Source organism: Diabrotica virgifera, chromosome 4 (genome assembly GCF_917563875.1).
Source record: "Diabrotica virgifera virgifera chromosome 4, PGI_DIABVI_V3a".
NCBI lineage: Eukaryota > Metazoa > Arthropoda > Insecta > Coleoptera > Chrysomelidae > Diabrotica > Diabrotica virgifera.
In genome coordinates, this window is record NC_065446.1 from 108,785,427 (window position 1) to 108,808,299 (window position 22,873).

At 33.2% G+C, this 22,873-nt stretch overlaps 1 protein-coding gene across 2 annotated transcripts in view; it reads left to right on the forward strand.

Moving 5' to 3' along the window:
• Nucleotides 1-22,873, forward strand: part of LOC114331845 (uncharacterized) — a 65,848-nt gene that overhangs the window by 15,180 nt on the left and 27,795 nt on the right. Inside the window, exons 1-2 of one of the 2 annotated variants that reach the window (XM_028281521.2) lie at nt 422-825; nt 18,736-18,966. In XM_028281521.2, coding sequence (XP_028137322.1) covers nt 454-825; nt 18,736-18,966 — 603 coding nt within the window. In that variant the 5' untranslated portion in view covers nt 422-453. Of the gene's footprint in view, nt 1-421; nt 826-18,735; nt 18,967-22,873 lie in introns of those variants that run through there. The other variant, XM_050648347.1, reaches the window with a different exon arrangement.

Genomic DNA, 22,873 nt, shown 5'->3' on the forward strand with positions numbered 1-22,873 from the left:
CCAAGTATGTCATTTTGGAAACTTTTTCAACTTGGACTCCATTTAATTGAAGCTCTGGATATGGATTTGAGTTACGACTAAAGACAAAAAATTTGATTTGGTTTGAGTTTATTTTAATGTACCTATTTCTTCCATTTTAGTATTTATACGGCTCTGTTTATTTAAATGACATTGATAAATTATAATGCAGCTTGATATTAGTTGTTTGATGCCGGAAAACTTTTATAATAAGCAAATATTATAAATGTTTTCATTTACTTTATTAAAAGAAGCCAACTATTTCTTCAAATAAACCATTGATACCTATTTATTTATTATGAGAGACAATATTGATATTAAAATTAAAATGATAATATTTGTAGCAGATTAAACATTAATTTAATACTTAATGTCAAGATATCGCTATAAATACCTTAAAGAACTTGAAACTTTCCTTTTTTGCCTACAGTGGTTATGAAATTTAAAATGAAGAAACATAAACAAATAGAAAAAATGGAAAGTGGGGAATACGTACAATCCTTGCTAGATTCACCAATAGCATTTGATGAAGACCTCAAGTCTGATCGTTGTATGGAATTAATAGATATATTCCTGAGCAGCACTGTGATATGTTTTTTTGTGGTTCTATATTGGAACAGTGCGTGGATACTTTTTGCTCTATACGAACGATATTTTCCAGTGTATCAAACTTACTGTTTGGGAATTTTCGTCCATTTGGTTTTCGCGTTGTGTCAAAATTTTTTTCATGAACTTCTCTTAGAAAAGGCGTCAAAAAATGTATTTACCAAATGTTTTAAGTGGGTGTGTCACAAAATATACTTTCAGGTGAGTGCAAATAAATAAAGATGAAGTTAGTTTTCAATCCTAATAGCAAAATTAATAATATTGAAAATATTAAAAATATTACTAAAAGATTTTTAAATTGAAAACTTATTGGTACATTTCCCTGGTGACACCTCCAAGGCTTCTACAATTTGCAAGCCAAATGGATGCTGCAGTGAAGACAAAGGGAAGGAATTCTACACTATGCAATTCACATCCCTCGTCTGCAGCTCGGTAAAGTTCTAACGGAAAATGCACCTGGTTACTCTACGGAGTAAATTGAAAACTTATTGGTACGATGAGGCTCCAATAAGAGCCGAAAATCGCGATTCAGGGGACTGGACTGCGCTCCGTATTCTAATTAAAAAGTAAGATTGTTTTGCCTTCGCATTGCAACTGAGTAAAAATGGTATACATTTTTATTTTATAGTCGTATTACTCCGTAGAGTAAACAGGTGCATTTTCCGTTGGAAATTTACCGAGCTGCAGACGGGGGATGTAAATTGCATAGTGTAGAATTCCTTCCCTTTGTCTTCACTGCAGCATCCATTTGACTTGCAAATTGTAGAAGCCTTGGAGGTGTCACCAGGGAAATATGCCAATAAGTTTTCAATTTAAAAATCTTTTAGTAATATTTTTAATATTTTCAATATTATAAATTTTGCTATTATGATTGAAAACTAACTTCATCTTTCAATTGCCAGATGACGCTAGTCACCTAATACCTTCACTTCGGTTGCAATGGGTGGGAAAACCTCTCGACGCTGGTCAATTGGGGTATGGAGAACAGTGCCTACGTTCTTTCCGATGAGGCTCCAATAAGAGCCGAAAATCGCGATTCAGGGGACTAGACTGCGCTCCGTATTCTAATTGAAAAGTAAGATTGTTTTGCCTTCGCATTGCAACTGAATAAAAATGGTATACATATTTATTTTATAGTCGTATTACTCCGTAGAGTAACCAGGTGCATTTTCCGTTGGAACTTTATCGAGCTGCACACGGGGGATGTGAATTGCATAGTGTAGAATTCCTTCCCTTTGTCTTCACTGCAGCATACATTTGGCTTGCAAATTGTAGAAGCCTTGGAGGTGTTACCAGGGAAATGTACCAATAAGTTTTCAATTTAAAAATCTTTTAGTAATATTTTTAATATTTTCAATACTATTAATTTTGCTATTATGATTGAAAACTAACTTCATCTTTCAATTGCCAGATGACGCTAGTCACCTAATACCTTCACTTCGGTTGCAATGGGTGGGAAAGCCTCTCGACGTTGGTCAATTGGGGTATGGAGAACAGTGCCTACGTTCTTTCCGATGAGGCTCCAATAAGAGCCGAAAATCGCGATTCAGGGGACTGGACTGCGCTCCGTATTCTAATTGAAAAGTAAGATTGTTTTGCCTTCGCATTGCAACTGAATAAAAATGGTATACATTTTTATTTTTGTAAATAAATACTTTATACAGGGTGTCCAATTAAGTCTGCACCAGATGGGAAATTTTTTTTGGTTTTAGGAAAAATATTTTCCGCTTTGTATACTCTCTTTCCCATCTCAAGCTCTGTTTGTTTTATTCTGTTCGTAAGCAATTTGGCACATTGTACTTTGCTGTTGCCGTTGTTTATATTTTTGCAAATACATCGAGACTTCATTACTCTTTCTTATCTTCCGACATCACACTTCTAGCCTTCTTCTATTTTCTTTTTCCATTTTTATGGCTTTTCCAGTCTTCTTGTTGTTCTGAAGATATTTTCTTGTGGCATTTTTGTAATTAACTATTTTTAATGGGAAATAAGCCACAATTTTATTAAAAAAAAAAATTTTATTAACGTTTCTACGTCCAAATCGGATGCCGTTGTCAAAATACAACAAATATTAATGAATTAAACAAAAATGTTGTTGCTTAGTAAAAAATTCTTCTAATAATTTATTTAATCTGACTCATATCGGCAATTCAGACATACAGGGTGCTTGGTAAAGAATGGGCCATAGCTTAACCTTAGATTCCTGAGCTTAAAATAGGTCGATTTAAGCTAACTTACCTTAATATAAAAGTTGATAATATCCTAAATACAGGGTGTCAAAGTTAAACTTTTATTTTATTTATTTTTGAATATTTCCTGACAGGCATGGGACAATAACACGAAATTTGGTAAGTGGTGCTGGTATTGTACAATTTACTAAATTCTGTTAAACAAACGTTTCTGTCTACTACCAGAGGCGTACGACGGGGAACATGAATAGTTGACCCTCCTACGCTACTGGCGGAATTGCTATTTTAGTGCAATTTTTTGAGTCTCCAATACTTTTTATGTAAAAAACATACTCTTCATTCGTAACGATAAAGCCATTAATTTTCGAGATATTTGAAGCTAAAAACGAAGGAGCATAATACATTAATCAAAATAAGTGTGCTTTTCATTTTTAACTTCAAATATCTCGAAAACTCGTGACTTTATCGTTACGAATGAAGAGTATATTATTCGCATAAAAAGTATTGGAGAATGTAAGAATTATGCTAAAATAGCAGTTTCATCAGTGGCGTAGAATGTAGGAAGGGTCAACCATCCACTTTCCCCTGTCGTACGCCTCTGGTATTAACCACAAACGATTATTTAACATAATTTAGTAGGATGTACAGTACCTACACTTTGTGCCAAGTACCATAAGGATATGTCAAATAGTTTTATAGTATCGGGCACACATAGTTCTTAAAGTTTAAAATAAAGAATAAATTATTTAAAAAAAAGAATACTCTAAAATAATTTGATATATCCGTGTGATACTTGGCAGAAAGTGTAGGCACTGTACATCCTACTAAATTATGTTGAGTAATCGTTTCTGGCTACTACCAGAGGCGTACGACAGAGGAAAGTGAATGATTGACTCTTCCCAAATTCTACGCCACTGATGAAACTGCTATTTTAGCATAATTTTTAGATTCTCCAATACTTTCTATGCAAATAATATACTCTTCATTCGTAACGATAAAGTCATGAGTTTTCGAGATATTTGAAGTTAAAAATGAAAAGGTACACTTATTTTGATTAATGTATTATGATCCTTCGTTTTTAGCTTTAAATATCTCGAAAACTAATGGCTTTATCGTTACGAATGAGGAGTATGTTTTTTACATAGAAAGTATTGGAGAATCAAAAAGTTGCACTAAAATATCAATTCCGCCAGTGGCGTAGAATTTGGGAAGGGTCAACCATTCACGTTCCCCAGTCGTACGCCTCTGGTAGTAGCCAGAAACGTTTGTTTAACATAATTTAGTAGATGTTACAATACCAGCACCACTTACCAAATTTCGTGTTGTTGTCCCATGCCTGTCAGGAAATATTCAAAAATAAATAAAATAAAAGTTTAACTTTGACAACCTGTATCTCGGTTATTATCAACTTTTGTACTAAGGTAAGTTAGCTTAAATCGACCTATTTTAAGCTCAGGAATCTAAGGTTAAGCTATGGCCTATTCTTTACCAAACACCCTGTATATTATACATTTTAAAGTAGAAGACTTTAAAATGATATTTATAAATTGCGTTCCTGGGACGACTTTACTGAAAGATAGTTCATTCGATTACATGAAATCAACCCCAACTCAAGAATATCCGTCACAAAAATATCATAGCATGAGATCTTTCTTTAAAAAGACAAGCACATGCAAGGTCACAGTAAAATTCTCGCGTTAGAGATTCAAGGGTAACTTGAAAATCTTAAATAGAAACTCCCAGTTTCTATTGCAGATTTGGATTCCTTGCGTAAAAGAAAGCAACTTTTATTTGAGACTTTTTTCGAATTGTGCTAAGATGGCGCTATAATCGGAAAAAACGATTTATCGTGATAGCATAGGTAAATTATAGAAACGGTCTAATATCTCTAGAAATACACCTACAAATGAAAAACTAAAAAAAATGTGTTCAATATTTTTCAAAAACCTATCGAATAACACCAAAAATGACTTTCCATCCTACCCCCGGAAGGTGGAGCCCCTACTCTAAAATCTTAAATAGGAGCCCCCATTTTTTATTGCAGTTTTGGATTCCTCATGAAAGAATAAATAATATTTATTCGAAACATTTTTAGGAATGTTGATAGATGGCGCTAATAAATCGTATTTTTCCGATTATAGCGCCATCTATCAACAATTTTAAAAAATGTCTCGAATAAATGTTACTTATTTTTTCATGAGAAATCCAAGTCTGTTATTAAAAATGGGGTTCCTATTTAAGTTTTTGGAGTTACCCCCCACTCCACCTCCAGGGAGTCTGGTGGAAAGTCATTTTTGGTGTCATTCGATAGATTTTTGAAAAATATTAAACACATAATTTTTGGTTTTTCAATTTGGAAGTGTATTTCACAAGATATTAGACCGTTTCTATAATTTCCCTATGGTATCACAAAAAATAGTTTTTTCCGATTATAGCGCCATTTATTCACAATTCAAAAAAAATGTCTTAAATAAAAGTTTCTTTGTTTTGCCTAAGGAATCTAAATCTGCAATAAAACTGGGGATTTATATTTAAGATTTTAAAGTTACCCCCACCCCTCCTTTAGGGGGTTCGATAGATTTTTAAAAAATATTGAACAAGTATTTTTCAGTTTTTCGATCCGATGTTCAGTTCGCGAAATATTTGACCGTTCCGTTAGTTTTGGGAAACCCTGTATAAATAATACTAAAATATAAAATATGTACTAACTCGATATGTTATTGACTTACTAATCGTGGTATTTTCTTTCTATTGACATCCTCTTTTAGTATGGGTAACCACATCCTACTGCATTCTACCGAGAAATTTGCGACACAATTGGTTTCATTTAGCATAATTAGAGACGCTTCTTTGATTTTTCTCTTTTTACTATCTGTTTCTTTCAGGACTATACTTGAATATCTCCACTGAACTCTATGTTCATTGTCCCATGCATGTTGAGATATTTGAGATCTATCAAATTCTCTATTTTTAATATAAGATTGATGTTCACTTATTCTAACGTTTAATGGTCTGGACGTTTCACCTAATTTTCACTTTGTGAATGCGAACAATTTTATTTAGGTGAAACATCAAGACCATTAAACGTTAGAATAAGTGAACATCAGTCTTATATTAAAAATAGAGGATTTGATAGATCTCAAATATGTCAACACGCATGGGATAATGAACATAGGGTTCAGTTGAGAGATTCAAGTATAGTCCTGAAAGAAACAGATAGTAAAAAGAGAAAAATCAAAGAAGCGGCTCTAATTATGCTAAATGAAACCAGTTGTGTCGCAAATGCAGTAGGATGTGGTTACCCATACTAAAAGAGGAAGTCAATAGAAAGAAAATACCACGATTAGTAAGTAAATAACATATCGAGTTAGTACATACTTTATATTTTAGTCTTATTTATATATCTATGCATTATTAATAATATTTATAATTCAAAATAACATAATATGTACATATTATTAAGGTCAAAGTTTCGTATTAGTTTTGAGAGTAAAATAAAGTAAGACCTAATACTTACGATGTCGGGATAGTATCACGAGATTCTTTCCTGGTTTTCCCTCGTGATTTACTATGGAATCTCTAACTCGAGAATTTTACTGGCAGCTTGTCTTTTTAAAGACAGATCACATGCTATGATTATTTTGTGACGGATATTCTTGAGTTGGGGTTGATTTCATGTAATCGAATGAACTATCTTTCAGTAAAGTCGTACCAGGAACGCAACTCATAAATATTGGCAATATCATTTTAAAGTCTTCTACTTTAAAATGTATAATATACAGGGTGAGTTTTTAGTGCGGGATCGGTCGATAATTCCATTATGTTATAGAATATCGAAAAAAGTTATTTAGAAAAAATATAGGCAATGATATTCTCCACGCTTGGAAAATATGTCCATTTCTACAGGGTGATCAATAACAGCGTGGCATATCAAACATATAATTTTTTAAATGGGACACCCTATATATTTTTTCATATTTATATTCCCCTCATAATTCTTGTTCATAAAATGTAGGGTTTTGCATTACTATACAGAGTATTTAACAAGTTATGACCATTTTTATTTCGAAATCCCTATGAGATTAACACCCTGTATATAAAGAACTAATTCATAGACCATAATTTGTTTTATGTAGCAAGATAAACAATATACTGTAGTTTTTATATTAAGTCCAATTGAAATCATTGATGAATGTTTGTATACAGGGTGAACTACAAAACCCAATTACGATTTTCTCTATTTTAAATAAATCACCCTATATTTTATTTTTAAAAATATCGTATTTATTATACTCTTTCATTTTTATATAGTGTTCCCTATACTTAAACTTATTACTTTCGGAGATATTTTTAGTTTTCTTCAAATTTCAGGAATACATTCAATTTTTCTAGTAGAAATAAGTTGGTATTGAATGAGAATTAAACAAAATTATTTTTATTCAATAAATAACTAACACAAAATATAAACCACAGCAATATGCAATGAATGTATCAAAAAATGTGATATTAAGGAATTATCATATTTCCCTATATACAAGAATCATACAATTCCTACAAAAAAAATATAGGTATCTTGTGTATAATAAAATTACAAGATTATTTTTATTTAATAAACAACTCACACAAAACATAAATCAAAACAACATACAACTAATTTAATAGTTTTTAGATTATTATATCAACAGCATTCTAAGCCAAGAAGTTTTTAGCAACACATTCCTAATTGCAGATTTTGACCCGCAGTTATTAATAATATAATTTTCATATTAAATTTCATTAATATGCATAAAGAAATCCCTACTTTGATAACACTCAAACTAGATGATCTATAAATGTTTAAGGTGATATAGTTAGAGATTATGTGATTGGTCCACATTTTTTGACGGTTGAGGTTTTTATACGACGGTGCTTCAGTTCTTCCAAAATTGATTTTTTTCAAGTGGGGCTATATAAAAACCTTGTATACCAGAAGCATCCAACAACGCTTCATGATATGAAAAATAGAATTAAAGAAGCTTTTAATAATATTGACTTACAAAGAAATGTGGCTCCGTCATTTGAATATCGGTTACAAAATTGCATAGACGTCGAAAGTGGTCATTTTCAACATTTATTTTAAACTTATATCCTTAACATCACATTAATTGATACATTCATTAAATTTTGTTATGGTTTATTATTTTTTTGTTAGTTATTTATTGAATGAAAATATTTGTTATATTATTACATTATACTTATTTGTTAAGTTATTTATATTTATAAGAATTGAATGTATTCCCGGCAAATGAAGAAAACTAAACATATCTCAGAAACTAATAACTTTAGGTATGGGAGATGCTATATAAAAATGAAAGAGTGTCATAAATACAATATTTATAAAAAATAAAATATAGGGTGATCTATTAAAAAAAATTGAGAAAATCGTAATTTTGTTTTGTAGTTTAAAAGTGCTTATAAAAATGAATGTTCTACTAAAAAATTTTTGGCTTAGAATGCTGTTGATATACCAATCTAACAACTGAAGACATAAGTGGATAAAGGTCATATGTCACATTTTTTGAGAAAATTGTTTTATTAGGTTTTTGTTCTTCTATTATGCTGTTTAACCTTTTAAAATTTTAAAATTACCTATTTTTAGCAAAATAAAAATAACAGGAAGGTATTAAAGCAATATGTCACACGATGATTTTCGAATTGTAGTGGATAAAGGTATTATGTCCAAAATTGCGTTTGGACATAATACTTTTATCCACGTGAAATTTGTAAATTTGAAAAATTTTCTACCATTTACCATTTGGATGAAGGTAATATGTCCACAAAATTTAAATTTGGCTTAATGTAACTTTTTTTAAATTAAATTTAAAGTGAAAAAAAAAGTACCTTCAGATACCTGTTTAAAAAAGTATAGCAATGCAAATTTATAAAACAAATAATTAACTTGAAACAAAAGACACTAAAATGCTCATTACTCAAAAACATAATTTTGTGACATATGACCTTTATCCACTTATGTCTTCAACTGTTACCTCAGTTGTATATTGCTTTAATTTATGTTTCATGTAAGTTATTTATTGAAAAAAAATATCTTGTTATATTATTATATACAACAAAAGTTTTTTTTTTAGGAATTTTACGATTCTTGTATATTGAAGCGTTTTACATGTCTGCTCATATGGGAACAAGGAAAGACTATCTATAGAGATACTGGGGGGTAAGAATGGGGCTAAAGAAGAAGAAGCAGACACATAAAGCCTCGTTGCGGGACGGCAGCTCATTTGTTGTGCGGGAGCTAGGTCGTAGATTCATTAGGGAGGGTGAAGGGGTGTTAAGATGACTACACTACCATAACTAAATACATAAGGGTACTTACTCTGACTAGAGGATCTTTCTACTATTTAACAAAAAGGGACGCCGTTTGAAATAAATCCTCTATTTCACCTATGGGTACTTACTGGATACTTTCTTACTTACGGGTACCAATCGGGGGGACAATCATCATTGATTCCTCTTTGGGGTTACATTGGGACAACATCTTTCCTTATTATTGGCTTCTATGCCATATTCTTTCTTTTCTCCTGAACTAAAACTTTCATACAGTTGCATTAGTTTTCTGTTAAAATTTTTCCAAAGGCTACAGAAATGAGATGATAGATACACTTTCACAAACATTTATTTAAAACTTTACGGTGGTTTTTTTTTTTTAAACAAACAAAAAAACTTTTAACAGGAAATGATTTTACAGGACAAAATATCTACAAATCTTTTACATTACAAAAAAATCTTCAATTTAACATAACAAAAGAATGACAAAAGAACTTGTTGGACAGTGTATGTCAAAACAAAATTTTGACGCAGCTGTCAAAGGTCAAAGTCACTGTCATTTTAATTTACAAGTTGCATCATGAAAGCACAAACAACTATTATTTTTCAAAACTCTTTACCAACAAAAATATTTATCCATTTGGGATCCTTGCAAAATTTAAAAAAATATATCATACCATATTTAAACAAAATCCTTTATCACACGTCACAAACTACACGGAAAGGGGGTTCATCTACAAACAAACAGGGTCATCGACCTGAGGTGGGCTTCATGGCTTCCTTTTTATTTCGGGGCAATCAACTGGATAAACATCACGGGACTGGAACTCAAAATGTCTACATCAGGACATCAATCGGGACTCGGAAGACTTCATTTAAACAGGAACTTGGACAAGATACAGGGACTTCATACCACGCCGGCGTATAGTACTGCGTCACAACTCAAACACAGTGTAAGAGCACCCAACTTCACTACGGGGTAAAAAAAACATCGTGCCCTCACACTAGATCTTCCAGAACGACATACTATACCCTTTACCGGCGGATAACAAAAGGCACCACGCCCTTTTGGGGTGAGTCGGCAAGCGATCTTCACGCTTGAAGAAATCAAACCGGACTGATCTGCGCTTCGGTCTGAAGCCACAGATCGGGGAAAATACGACGGAAGTACCGAGCGATTTTGATCCTTAGGGATGCTTAGTTGACAAAAACTCAACTTTCAGTTCAAGATTTGTTCTAGAAAGTTCATCTACGCATTAGAACTGTACTTTTGTCAACACTTCTTACAAATTCTGTTTTTGCGTCTCAAATAAACAGGAATCTTGTAACACATTGAAATGTTGCTGCAATACTTCATGGCTGTATACAGGGTCGGCTTGGGATCTTATAATGATATTGAACTTCACAAAATAAATTAAAAAAATAGACATTCTTTTTGGGAATTGGGATATTAAATTAATGTTGGAGTTTTTTCAAACGTTACAAAGCCTCCGCGCAAAAGAGAAACCTGGATAAGATTATCCAGTTTTCGATAACAAACAGAAAAAAATCCAACATGGACATCTTAGGTGTGACAGGACAACAATATCAAAATATTTAGATAATGGCTAGTGGGGATTAAACAAAACAAAAAAGTCGTTAGGGATTGGGCTAGCGTGCCATCAATCGCCAGACTCTTTAAAGTCGAGTAGACTTAAATGTTTCTTGACTCTACAAAGAACTGTAGGTGACAAGAGTTTCTGTGCCTTGGGAAAGAAACTAAACTTGTGCCCTGTGTGGACCTCGCTGACATCCACAGCAGTAACACAAGTGACATACCAGGGCAGACACAGCCTTGTCACCTCGTTGCCTAACCGCGAGCGGTTCTCAAAAACTAAAAAAAATCATTTGAGCTCTAGGCTCAGCAGATAGGCATCTGCCTAAACTCCACTAAACGCCTAGCGAGTTTCAGGGAATTTTGTTGGCAACGGTTCAGCAAAAATGAGGATTTAGACAATCCAATCTAAATACCTCAGTGAGACAAAATCTCACCAACAACTTACTTCAACAACTCATTCAAACAAAACAGGGCTAGACAAAAGGGTATATGACAACAACAAGGACTAAAATCAAGACAATATTAACAAGGGGGGAGGGGGGATACGTGTGACAACAACAAAAGACCGAAAAGACTAGTATACTGGGTTCAAACAGGATATCAAACTTTTTAAACAAGACTAAGGGAAATGAACGCAACATATGATATAGAGAACACTACATCATTACGTTTTCAATCAACAGTCCAATCCAGGACATAAGAACCTTTCATGAACGTTCACTAGACAACTCTCTCATTTTCAAATCACAAGCTGGGGAAAGACTTCATTTTCAAAACAGGGCTACACTTCACTTTTTGAAACAGGGGATAGACTTCATTTTTCAAGACAGGGGGGTTGGGCTTTACTTTTCAAAACTGGGGATAGACTTACTTTTCAAAACTGGGGGCATTTCATTTCTCAAGACTGGGGGTGGACTTTATTTTTCAAAACGGGGGGCTACTTTTTCAAAACAGGGGGTGAAAGCAACACGCAAGGGGAAGACCAAAGGGACATTGGAAAGTATGACAGTTCTGACGAACAACCGCTTCCATTTATCGACCGAAAGCAAGCTTCACCTGTACTCAACGCGGCCAGATCCTAACCTCACCAGCCTTGTCACAGCTTCTGCTCTTGGCCTACTTTCAATCAACAAAGAGAAGAGAGGTCAACTAACTATTCGCCAAAAAAAATCAAACCCCAGCACGGACACGGGCTAACAGACAACACGGGCTAATAGACAACACGGGCTAATAGACAACACGGGCTAATAGACAACACGGGCTAATAGACAACACGGGACAACAGACAATGGGCTCTAAAACTTCCAGACAAAACAGGGATAGACAAACAAACAGACAACAACATACTTTTTGACTTCTAGATATACTCAGGGGCTTACAAACACAAACAATATTGAAATTTGGTTCCTATATGAGCTCACACGGGATAAGACATTTCTTGCTCCGACTACTAATGAAAGTGTTCACAGATAGCTGAACAACACTTCCTTCATCACGAGTATTACACTTGTGACATGTCAGATACAAAAAGACATACTTCATTCACGGGGGGACTTCAACTACTTCACTGGGGGGGAGACTTCAACTACTACTTCACGGGCTCTTTTTAACTAACCTCTGGCATCCTTTTGACACCTACAAAGATAGATTAGTCAAAAAAAAAAAAAAAACAAGGGGCAACACAGACAAGGGGGGGGCTTTTTCAGGGGCTAACTTCTACACTTCAAGACAGTTATTCTCAAACAGTGTCGACAGAGAACGCTATCTTCAAATCTAAAAGTGACAGCTTTTCTCCTGGCTGCTTGAAAAAAACACAGAAGTGGGGGGCCTCTCCACGGTTTCCCTCTTCACTTCTTCACGGGGCCACTTCTCAAGGGGATGACTTCTCAATGGGATGACTTCTCCAACTAACCTGTGGCATGACATACACCAACAGAGATAGGCTTCGCTGGAAAAACAAGGGACTACTCTCACACAGACTATACGGGGCTAAGCTCATACACGGACCATACCAACAACATCACACATCTAATCAAATGACCAAATCAATAAATCACAAAAAACGATTATTCTGTAAAAAAACTGTTGATCTATAGGAATACATGCAAAAAATACAACATACTGTTATACTTCATAATTGGATTCAATATTCAAAATATTTAACGTTACTTTTAATCAAAATTTTCAAAAAAATTTTACGTTACTTTTTTATTCAACTGTTTGTCTATATATATTTCATCAATATTTTCAAAAAAATTCAAATCAATGCTTTCATCATGGGTACAATATCAATACAATACAGTTAGTACGCTACAATAACATACAATTCTGTTCTACGATACTTACAATACAATACAATACCAGTATACATATGGGGTTACAAGTTAAATACACTATGATGTATGAAATGGTACATGCCCATACAATCAACAGCACGACCAAATCAACATCACAACAAAATGTGTACATACTTACACCTCTTTGGAAAAATTATTAACTTTTGCAACAAAAACTACAAAAATGGGCTCTTTCATGGGGACTAGCAGACTGAAACAGTTTCGGGGGCACTAACAGACATGAAACAGTTTCTGGGGGCAAGACAAGAGGAATCTGGGCTAAACTACATGGGAAGACTTGGGCGATATTTACTCGGGTCAAACTTCAGGGTGTACGTTACAAATGTAACACTAAGTGGGGGGTGGCTAAAGACATTGGGGACTAGTAGATAGGCTAACTACTAGTTGAACATGTCTACAAGCTAGACTTGTAACAATGGGCATACAAAACATGACACGAGTCGAGCTTCCATGTTATCGGAAACACCTGCACCACAAACTGAGATCGGCTACCCAAGACGGGCACTGCCTAACAGTTGTAGTACAAATGAGACCGAAAGGAGGCTAAAAGGACATGGTAGTGGGAACATGCAAATGGGGTCTGAGGGAGGCCAAAAAAAGTACAGGCCCCACGTTGCCGGGGCCATTTGAAGCATTCAACTGGACAAGACAACTACTGGATACTGAAGGAGGCAGAAAAATGAATCGGCCTCACACGTTGGGCGACATTTGATGCATTTTACATACAACTGGAGCCGGAAGGAGGCCAAAAATGAGTCGAGCCACACACGTTGGGCGCAATTTGATGCGTTTTGCGCCCCACACGTTGGGCGCAATTTGCTGCATTTAACATGTCTGCTCATATGGGAACAAGGAAAGACTATCTATAGAGATACTGGGGGGTAAGAATGGGGCTAAAGAAGAAGAAGCAGACACATAAAGCCTCGTTGCGGGACGGCAGCTCATTTGTTGTGCGGGAGCTAGGTCGTAGATTCATTAGGGAGGGTGAAGGGGTGTTAAGATGACTACACTACCATAACTAAATACATAAGGGTACTTACTCTGACTAGAGGATCTTTCTACTATTTAACAAAAAGGGACGCCGTTTGAAATAAATCCTCTATTTCACCTATGGGTACTTACTGGATACTTTCTTACTTACGGGTACCAATCGGGGGGACAATCATCATTGATTCCTCTTTGGGGTTACATTGGGACAACATCTTTCCTTATTATTGGCTTCTATGCCATATTCTTTCTTTTCTCCTGAACTAAAACTTTCATACAGTTGCATTAGTTTTCTGTTAAAATTTTTCCAAAGGCTACAGAAATGAGATGATAGATACACTTTCACAAACATTTATTTAAAACTTTACGGTGGTTTTTTTTTTTTAAACAAACAAAAAAACTTTTAACAGGAAATGATTTTACAGGACAAAATATCTACAAATCTTTTACATTACAAAAAAATCTTCAATTTAACATAACAAAAGAATGACAAAAGAACTTGTTGGACAGTGTATGTCAAAACAAAATTTTGACGCAGCTGTCAAAGGTCAAAGTCACTGTCATTTTAATTTACAAGTTGCATCATGAAAGCACAAACAACTATTATTTTTCAAAACTCTTTACCAACAAAAATATTTATCCATTTGGGATCCTTGCAAAATTTAAAAAAATATATCATACCATATTTAAACAAAATCCTTTATCACACGTCACAAACTACACGGAAAGGGGGTTCATCTACAAACAAACAGGGTCATCGACCTGAGGTGGGCTTCATGGCTTCCTTTTTATTTCGGGGCAATCAACTGGATAAACATCACGGGACTGGAACTCAAAATGTCTACATCAGGACATCAATCGGGACTCGGAAGACTTCATTTAAACAGGAACTTGGACAAGATACAGGGACTTCATACCACGCCGGCGTATAGTACTGCGTCACAACTCAAACACAGTGTAAGAGCACCCAACTTCACTACGGGGTAAAAAAAACATCGTGCCCTCACACTAGATCTTCCAGAACGACATACTATACCCTTTACCGGCGGATAACAAAAGGCACCACGCCCTTTTGGGGTGAGTCGGCAAGCGATCTTCACGCTTGAAGAAATCAAACCGGACTGATCTGCGCTTCGGTCTGAAGCCACAGATCGGGGAAAATACGACGGAAGTACCGAGCGATTTTGATCCTTAGGGATGCTTAGTTGACAAAAACTCAACTTTCAGTTCAAGATTTGTTCTAGAAAGTTCATCTACGCATTAGAACTGTACTTTTGTCAACACTTCTTACAAATTCTGTTTTTGCGTCTCAAATAAACAGGAATCTTGTAACACATTGAAATGTTGCTGCAATACTTCATGGCTGTATACAGGGTCGGCTTGGGATCTTATAATGATATTGAACTTCACAAAATAAATTAAAAAAATAGACATTCTTTTTGGGAATTGGGATATTAAATTAATGTTGGAGTTTTTTCAAACGTTACAATATTAGGGAAATATGATAATTTCTTAATATCACATTTATTGGTATATTTACTGCATATTGCTATGGTTTATATTTTGTGTTAGTTATTTATCTAATAAAAATAATTTTGTTTAATTATCACTCAATACTAACTTATTTCTACTAGAAAAATTGAATGTATTCCCGAAATTTGAGGAAAACTAAAAATATCTCGGAAAGTAATCAGTTTAGATATAGTGAATGCTATATAAAAATGAAAGAGTATATCAAATACAATAATGTTGAAAAATAAAATATAGGGTGATCTATTTAAAAAAATACAGAAAATCGTAATTTGGTTTTGTAGTTCACCCTGTATACAAATATTCGTCAATGATGTGAATTGGACTTAATTTAAAAACTACAGTATATTGTTTATCTTATTACATAAAAGAAATTATTGTCTACGAATTACTTCTTTATATACTTATATATATATATATATATATATATATATATATATATATATATATATATATATATATATATATATATATATATATATATATATATATATATAGAATCTCATAGTGATTTCGAAATAAAAATGGTCATAACTTGTTAAATACTCTGTAGAGTAATGCAAAACCATATATTATATGAACAAGAATTATGAGGGGAATATAAATATGAAAAAATATATAGGGGGTCCCATTTAAAAAATTATATGTTTGATATACCACGCAGTTACTGATCACCCTGTAGAAATGGATATATTTTCCAAGCGTGGAAAATATCATTGTCTACATTTTTTTTAAATAACTTTTCTCGATATTTTATACCATAATGGAGTTATCGACCGATCCCCCACTAAAAACTCACCCTGTATGTCTGAATTGCCGATATAAATGAGCCAGATTAAAATTATTAGAAGAATTTTTTACTAAGCAACAACATTTTTGTTTAATTCATTAATATTTTTTGTATTTTGAAAACGGCATTCGATTTGGACGTCGAAACGTTAATAAAATATTTTTTTTAATAAAAATGTGACTTATTTCCCATTAATAATAATTAATTCCAGTCTTCTATACTACATTTACAATGATGATGCAGTAGAAATAAACAAACCAAGACACGTTAAATGCTACTAGGAGCACTCCCGAAGTCCCGAATCATAATTTACAATGAATATACATTGTAAATTTCAAATCATGATTTCCAAAGTTTATACATTGTAAATTATTATTCGGGAGTGCTCCTAGTAGCATTTAACGTGTCTTGGTTTGTTTATTTCTATTGCATCTTGATTGTAAATTTAGATTAGTTTCTTTTGATTTATTAATTTCCCAGGTACATGTTTTGATTTGTTGTCTTGTTATCCTTTTTTTTTCTCATCTATTCGACTATTTTTATTACTAGATATATGTATGTTTGTATGATAAGGTTGACCAGCTTTTTGGATAGCATTGGTATTAACCCCATTTTTTGATAAATTATCATTTAAGTCATAGACGTCTAGCTCTGTAGACAAAATTCTGCATCTGCTTATGATAAGGCACCATCACGGTTAACAGTACAAGTCTCTGGCCAAATGTAGGTAGTTTCCTATAGCGGCTTTCACTTCATACATGGATCACATATGGAATTGCAGTATGTTTAGCTGCTTCTGGTACAATACCATATTGATTGACAGCCGAAATCCCTGGCAAAATGTTGTTAACTTCCTGTAGAAGTTTTTGTTTCTTACTGGATGGAGAAGAAATGGTTATCTTAAACTGCCCTCACAGACGAACAGACGAGGAATTATTTTCGTGTGAAATACTGACAAATTCTTGGAAAGCTGTTTGTAATAATAACTTCCGTCTAGAAGACATTCTGAAAAAAATATTGTATAATTATTGAATTATCTTATTTATGATTAACTTTTCGACATAAATGGATAAATGTACATAAACAAAAATAGTAGATTTTATACAATTTTGATTTCTTTTATTTTTTGTGCTACAATCAACATTTAAAGATCTACGCCTATGACAAGACTAACGAGACTGCTAGTTTCTTCGAGACTTCCACACTACTATTTTCTCTTAACTCGGAAATATCGACCGCATGAAAAAAATTGTACCTAAAGCACTAAAGGCAAGAATTATAAACTTTTGGGCAGCTCAAAAACGAGATTCACAATTCAATAATTATGCTCTCCACCGCCCCCCCCCCTCACAAACTATTTTCCTCTTTAACTCGGAAAATATCGATCGCATAAAAGAAATTGTAGGAAATAGGAAATCACATTTGGAACAATTTCAGTTCCTACAATTTTTGTCGAAAGAAAATGGCGGAGATATTGAGCAACAACGGTTCTCCTTTTAAATCAAGATGGCCGCTGAGACAACGGCGGAATTTAGTCGCAATTTTAAATTTACTCTATTTTTGACCCCCTAAAGGTTCAAATAATAAAATTTCGGGCAGCTCGCAATGGTCAAATGCTATCCCGACTGTAATAATTTAAGGAGTGAATTATAACATGCAAATCACTTGCTCTACTTTTGTGATACATGTATTGTCCTGTATTTATATGTACAGTTGAGTCCATGGTTATTTACCCGTGCGTCATTTAAAGCATATGAAATAAGTCGGAAATTTACTTCACTCAACAGCAATGTACAGAAAGTGGCACTGCTCCGACCACGGTTTATATTATAAAATTTGATGTTATCAAAATATTTTCTTTTTGTAATTTTTTCACTTTTGCGGAAACTTAAACAAAACCATTCCAAGTGTGTGAGTGAGGTTAACTTTATATGTATATTAATGGCAAAATAACATACATTTACCATAAAATTTCAAATTTTAATCTAAAATATTAGTTATGAAAACAACTCTTTGTGTAATATAAATAGCTTCTAAATGCAAAAACAGGACAAAAAGAGCAAAAAATCCAACAAACTGATAGCCACAAGCAAACAAACCATAAACGTCACAAATTGTATTTAAATTGAGTCTAGAGCGTTCATAAAAATAACATGCGTCTTACTAAATAACATGCGGTATCTAGTTTGTCTTTAGTGTCATGCGTGGAAGACAATGATGCTAGATAAAACGTATATATTTTATCTCGCCAGGTATTAATGACGCACGGGTAAAGAACCATGGACTTAACTGTACCTACCTGTATTTTTTCAATTTCATAACAAAAGTAATTCATTTCAGGTGTTTTTCTTTGGAAACGTCATGCATTGGGGAGGAGGTTTTATAATTTTTGATAAAATATGTAGAGTAAATGATAAAAACTTTAGCGTACTATTCGTTATACTTTTTTCGTCAATCATGTTTGCTATTCTGTCGGCCACTAGAGCCGTTAAGAATGTATTAGCTTCACCTATGGCTGTAACAGTGGATGAAAAATCTGAAAATTTCGTTTTTAACGCCCAATATTTTAAGGTAAGTGTTCTTTTTATTATGTAATGTTTATTTACGGCTAATTTTTTACAATACTTCATCTTAAAGGGTACCTCATTTGATATGCAAAATGCCCTCTCTCCAAGAATTAAATTTTTTTCATTTTTTTACGTTCTATGTCATTAACAAATAAGACATCGCCATTTTAACCCTCCAACCCCCTTCCCCCACCGCCAAAAAGTAATTTTTTCGTTTATATTTTTTTAGATGAGATGCAATAAATTTAAAAATTAAAAAAATTCACACATACAGGGTGTCCAGAAACTCTACCGACAAACGAAGACAGGAGATTCCTCAGATAATTTTAAGATAATTTAACCCAATTCACCTAGTCCGAAAATGCTTCCTAAGGGAGCTAGAGCTCTTTGAAGCTGGCGTCATATAATTAGTGTTTCTTAAATACCTCCAGAACGCGTCTATTTAGAAAAACGAAAATTGGTACGCTTATTTACTTTCTAGAAATGAATCGATTCCATTCATTGCAAATTTCTAGTACCGGTCATAGGCGTCCGTTTTGGGTACGGCAACGGTTATTTTATCGCCTAACTTTTTTGTCTTTAATTTTTAAGCATTCTTGACTCTGAATTATTAAATTGTGAGGTATTCTAGTACTAAAAGGTACTCTTACTTTAAGTCGATAGGATACACCGTTTTCTAGAAAAATCGATTTGAAAATTTTTCGTTCTTTGAATTTAAAACAAGAGATTAAAAAAAACTTTTAGAAAGATGAAAACTGGTACATTTATTTATATTCCAGAAATTAATCCATTTCATTAATGGCGAATTTCTAGTACCGGTCATAGGCGTCTGTTTTGGGTAGGTCAACAGTTATTTTATAGCATAACTTTATTGTCTTTAATTTTTAAGTATTTTTGACACTAGATTATTCAATTATGAGATATTCGAGTACTAAAAGTTACTCTTGCTTTAAGTTGGTAAAATACATCGTTTTTTTTTTTCAATTTTTTTCAATTTTTTTTTCAAATTCCCAAAACTACAAACTTTCAAATCGATTTTTCTAGAAAACGGTGTGTCCAACCGAAAGTAAGAGTACCTTTTAGTAGTATGTATTTAGAAGACAAAAAAGTTATGCGATAAAATAACCGTTGTCCTACCCAAAACATTGTCCTTCGCTTTCGCTTTTCAGAGTTGGCGATTTAAATATAGATGGTAAAAGTGTTTTTGGTCCCACTAGTGCGGCATATTCGTGCAAATATTATAAGAATTGCACATTTAATGATACAAGCATATAATTCGGTCCACATATACTGCACATATAAAGGTACAAGTTTAGATATGAGGCCATCTCAGATTTTGCCTTTTACAAAAATGGCGGTAATTCAAAATGGGCGACTGTACATATGTGACTAATAGCACGATATCTTTTGAATGAAAAGTCCGATCTCAACCAAATTTGCTACATAGGTTCCTTTTGTGATTTACAAGATCGATATCGTGAACTGGAAGAATCGGTTTACCAGAAGTTATGTTTTATCTGGTTTCTCATGTAAAACTATTTTATATTATGTAAATAATTTATTTTCAATTTTTTCGCCCTGTATATATTAATTTTTCAAAATGATAATACCACCATTAAAAAGAGCGTAAGAATATGTTTTAGGAAATATTTTGAACTTTTTAGTTATGGTAATTACCATTTAATAAATGCATAACGTATCTTCACATGTACCTATGTGTGATAGATTCGTGCAAATATTATAAGAATTATTGTAAATTTAATGGTAGAAGCATATAATTTGGACCACATATACTAGATATACAAAAGTTCAAATTTAGATATGAGGCCATCTCAAATTTTGCCTTTTACAAAAGTGGCGAGCATTAAAAATGGCGGCTGTAGATATGTGTCTAATAGCACGATAACTTTTAAACGAAAAGTCCGATTTCAGCCAAATTTGGCACCAAGGTTCTTTTTTTTGATGAGTAAGGTTTAGGTTTTGAACCGGAAGGATCGGTTTACCAGAAGTTGTGTTTTTACTGTTTTTATTTAAAAATATGTTGTTTTTTTTTTCAATTCTTCCACCCTGTATATATTAATTTTTCAAAAAGGTAAAACCGGCATTGAAAAGAGCGTAAAAATATTTTTTAGGAAAGATTTTGAACTTTTTAGTTATGTTAATTACCTTTTAATAAATGCATAACGTATCTTAACATGTAGCTATCTATGTGCGGTAGATTCAATTTGAATGCCCGCCATTTTTGTAAAAGACAAAATCTGAGATGGCATCATATCGAAATTTGAATCTTTGTATGTGTAGTGTATGTGGTCCAAATTATATGCTTTTGGCATTAAGTGCACAATAATTCTTATATTATTTGCACTAATCTGCCGCACATAGGTTCATAGGTACATGTGAAGATAGGTTATGCATTTATTAATTGTTAATTAACATAACTAAAGAGTCCAAAATATTAGCTACAAAATATTTTTACTCTCTTCTCAACGCCGGTATTACCTTTTTGAAAAATTAATATATACAGGGTGAAAGAACTGGTAAAAAAACATGTTTTTATCTAAAAATTAGGAAAAACACAACTTCTGGTCAATCAATTCTTTCTGTTCAAGACCTTGGTCTTACACATCAAATAAAGAACCTGTATACCAAATTTCGTTGAAATCAGACTTTTCGTTCAAAAGTTATCATGCTATTAGTCACATATGTATAGTCGCCATTTTGAATGCCCGCCATTTTTGTAAAAAGTAAAATCTGAAATGGCCTTATATCTAAATTTGAACCTTGATGTGTGTAGTATATGAGGTCCAAATTATATGATTCTACCATTAAATTCACAATAATTCTTATATTTTCACGAATCTGCCACACATATGTACATGTGAAGATAAGTTATGCATTTATTAAATGGTAATTAACAAAACTAAAAAGTTCAAAATATTTTCTACAAAATATTTTTACGCTCTTTTCAATTGCGGTATTACCTTTTTGAAAAATTAATATATACAGAGGAAAAAAATTGAAAAAAAAAACATATTTTTACATAAACAACCAGTAAAAACACAACTTTTGGTACATCGATTCTTCTGGTTCACCACATCTATCTTGTAAATCAAAAAAAGAGCCTATATACCAAATTTGGTTGAAATCGGACTTTTCGTTCAAGAGTTATGGTAATATTAAACACATATGTATAGTCGTCACTTTGAATGCCCGCCATTTTTGTAAAAGGCAAAATCTGAGATGACCTCATATCTAAATTTGAACCTTTATATGTATAGTATATGTGGTCCAAATTATATGCTTGTATCATTAAATGTGCAATTGTTTCACATATCGGCCGCACTACACCATAAAAGGAAATATTACCTCTCTCCTGAAACTTTTTTTATTCAATTATTCATGTCAAGTCGGAAAACTTTTCTATTTCGAAAAATTTTCAGGAGGGGGCGTTTCGTAAATTCAGAGATTTCTAAATTTTGGTGCGTCCGGTAAAAATTTACCGGACAATATTACCGGTTAATTGTACATATTTTTATGAACCAATCCGACAAATATCATCTGTGAGGGTATACATTTTATGACTCTTTATGATGCGTGCGCCCCGCATAAATGATAATTTTTTTTGCAGGACTGTTTGATAAAAATACTATCGATTAACTGGTAACATTATCCGACAAAATTTGAAGGATACTCCAACTCACGAACACAACAAAGTTTAAAAACCTTTATATTTACGAAACGTCCCCTGCCGAAAATTTTCCGAAATAGAAAAGTTGTTCGATTCGACATAAATTACTGAATAAAAAAAGTCTCATCACAGGGAGGTTATATTTTTTTTAACTGGTGGGCCCAAGGACTAAAACATATTCGATTTAATTTACATTTTTTGAACTGGTTACCCCAGTTACACA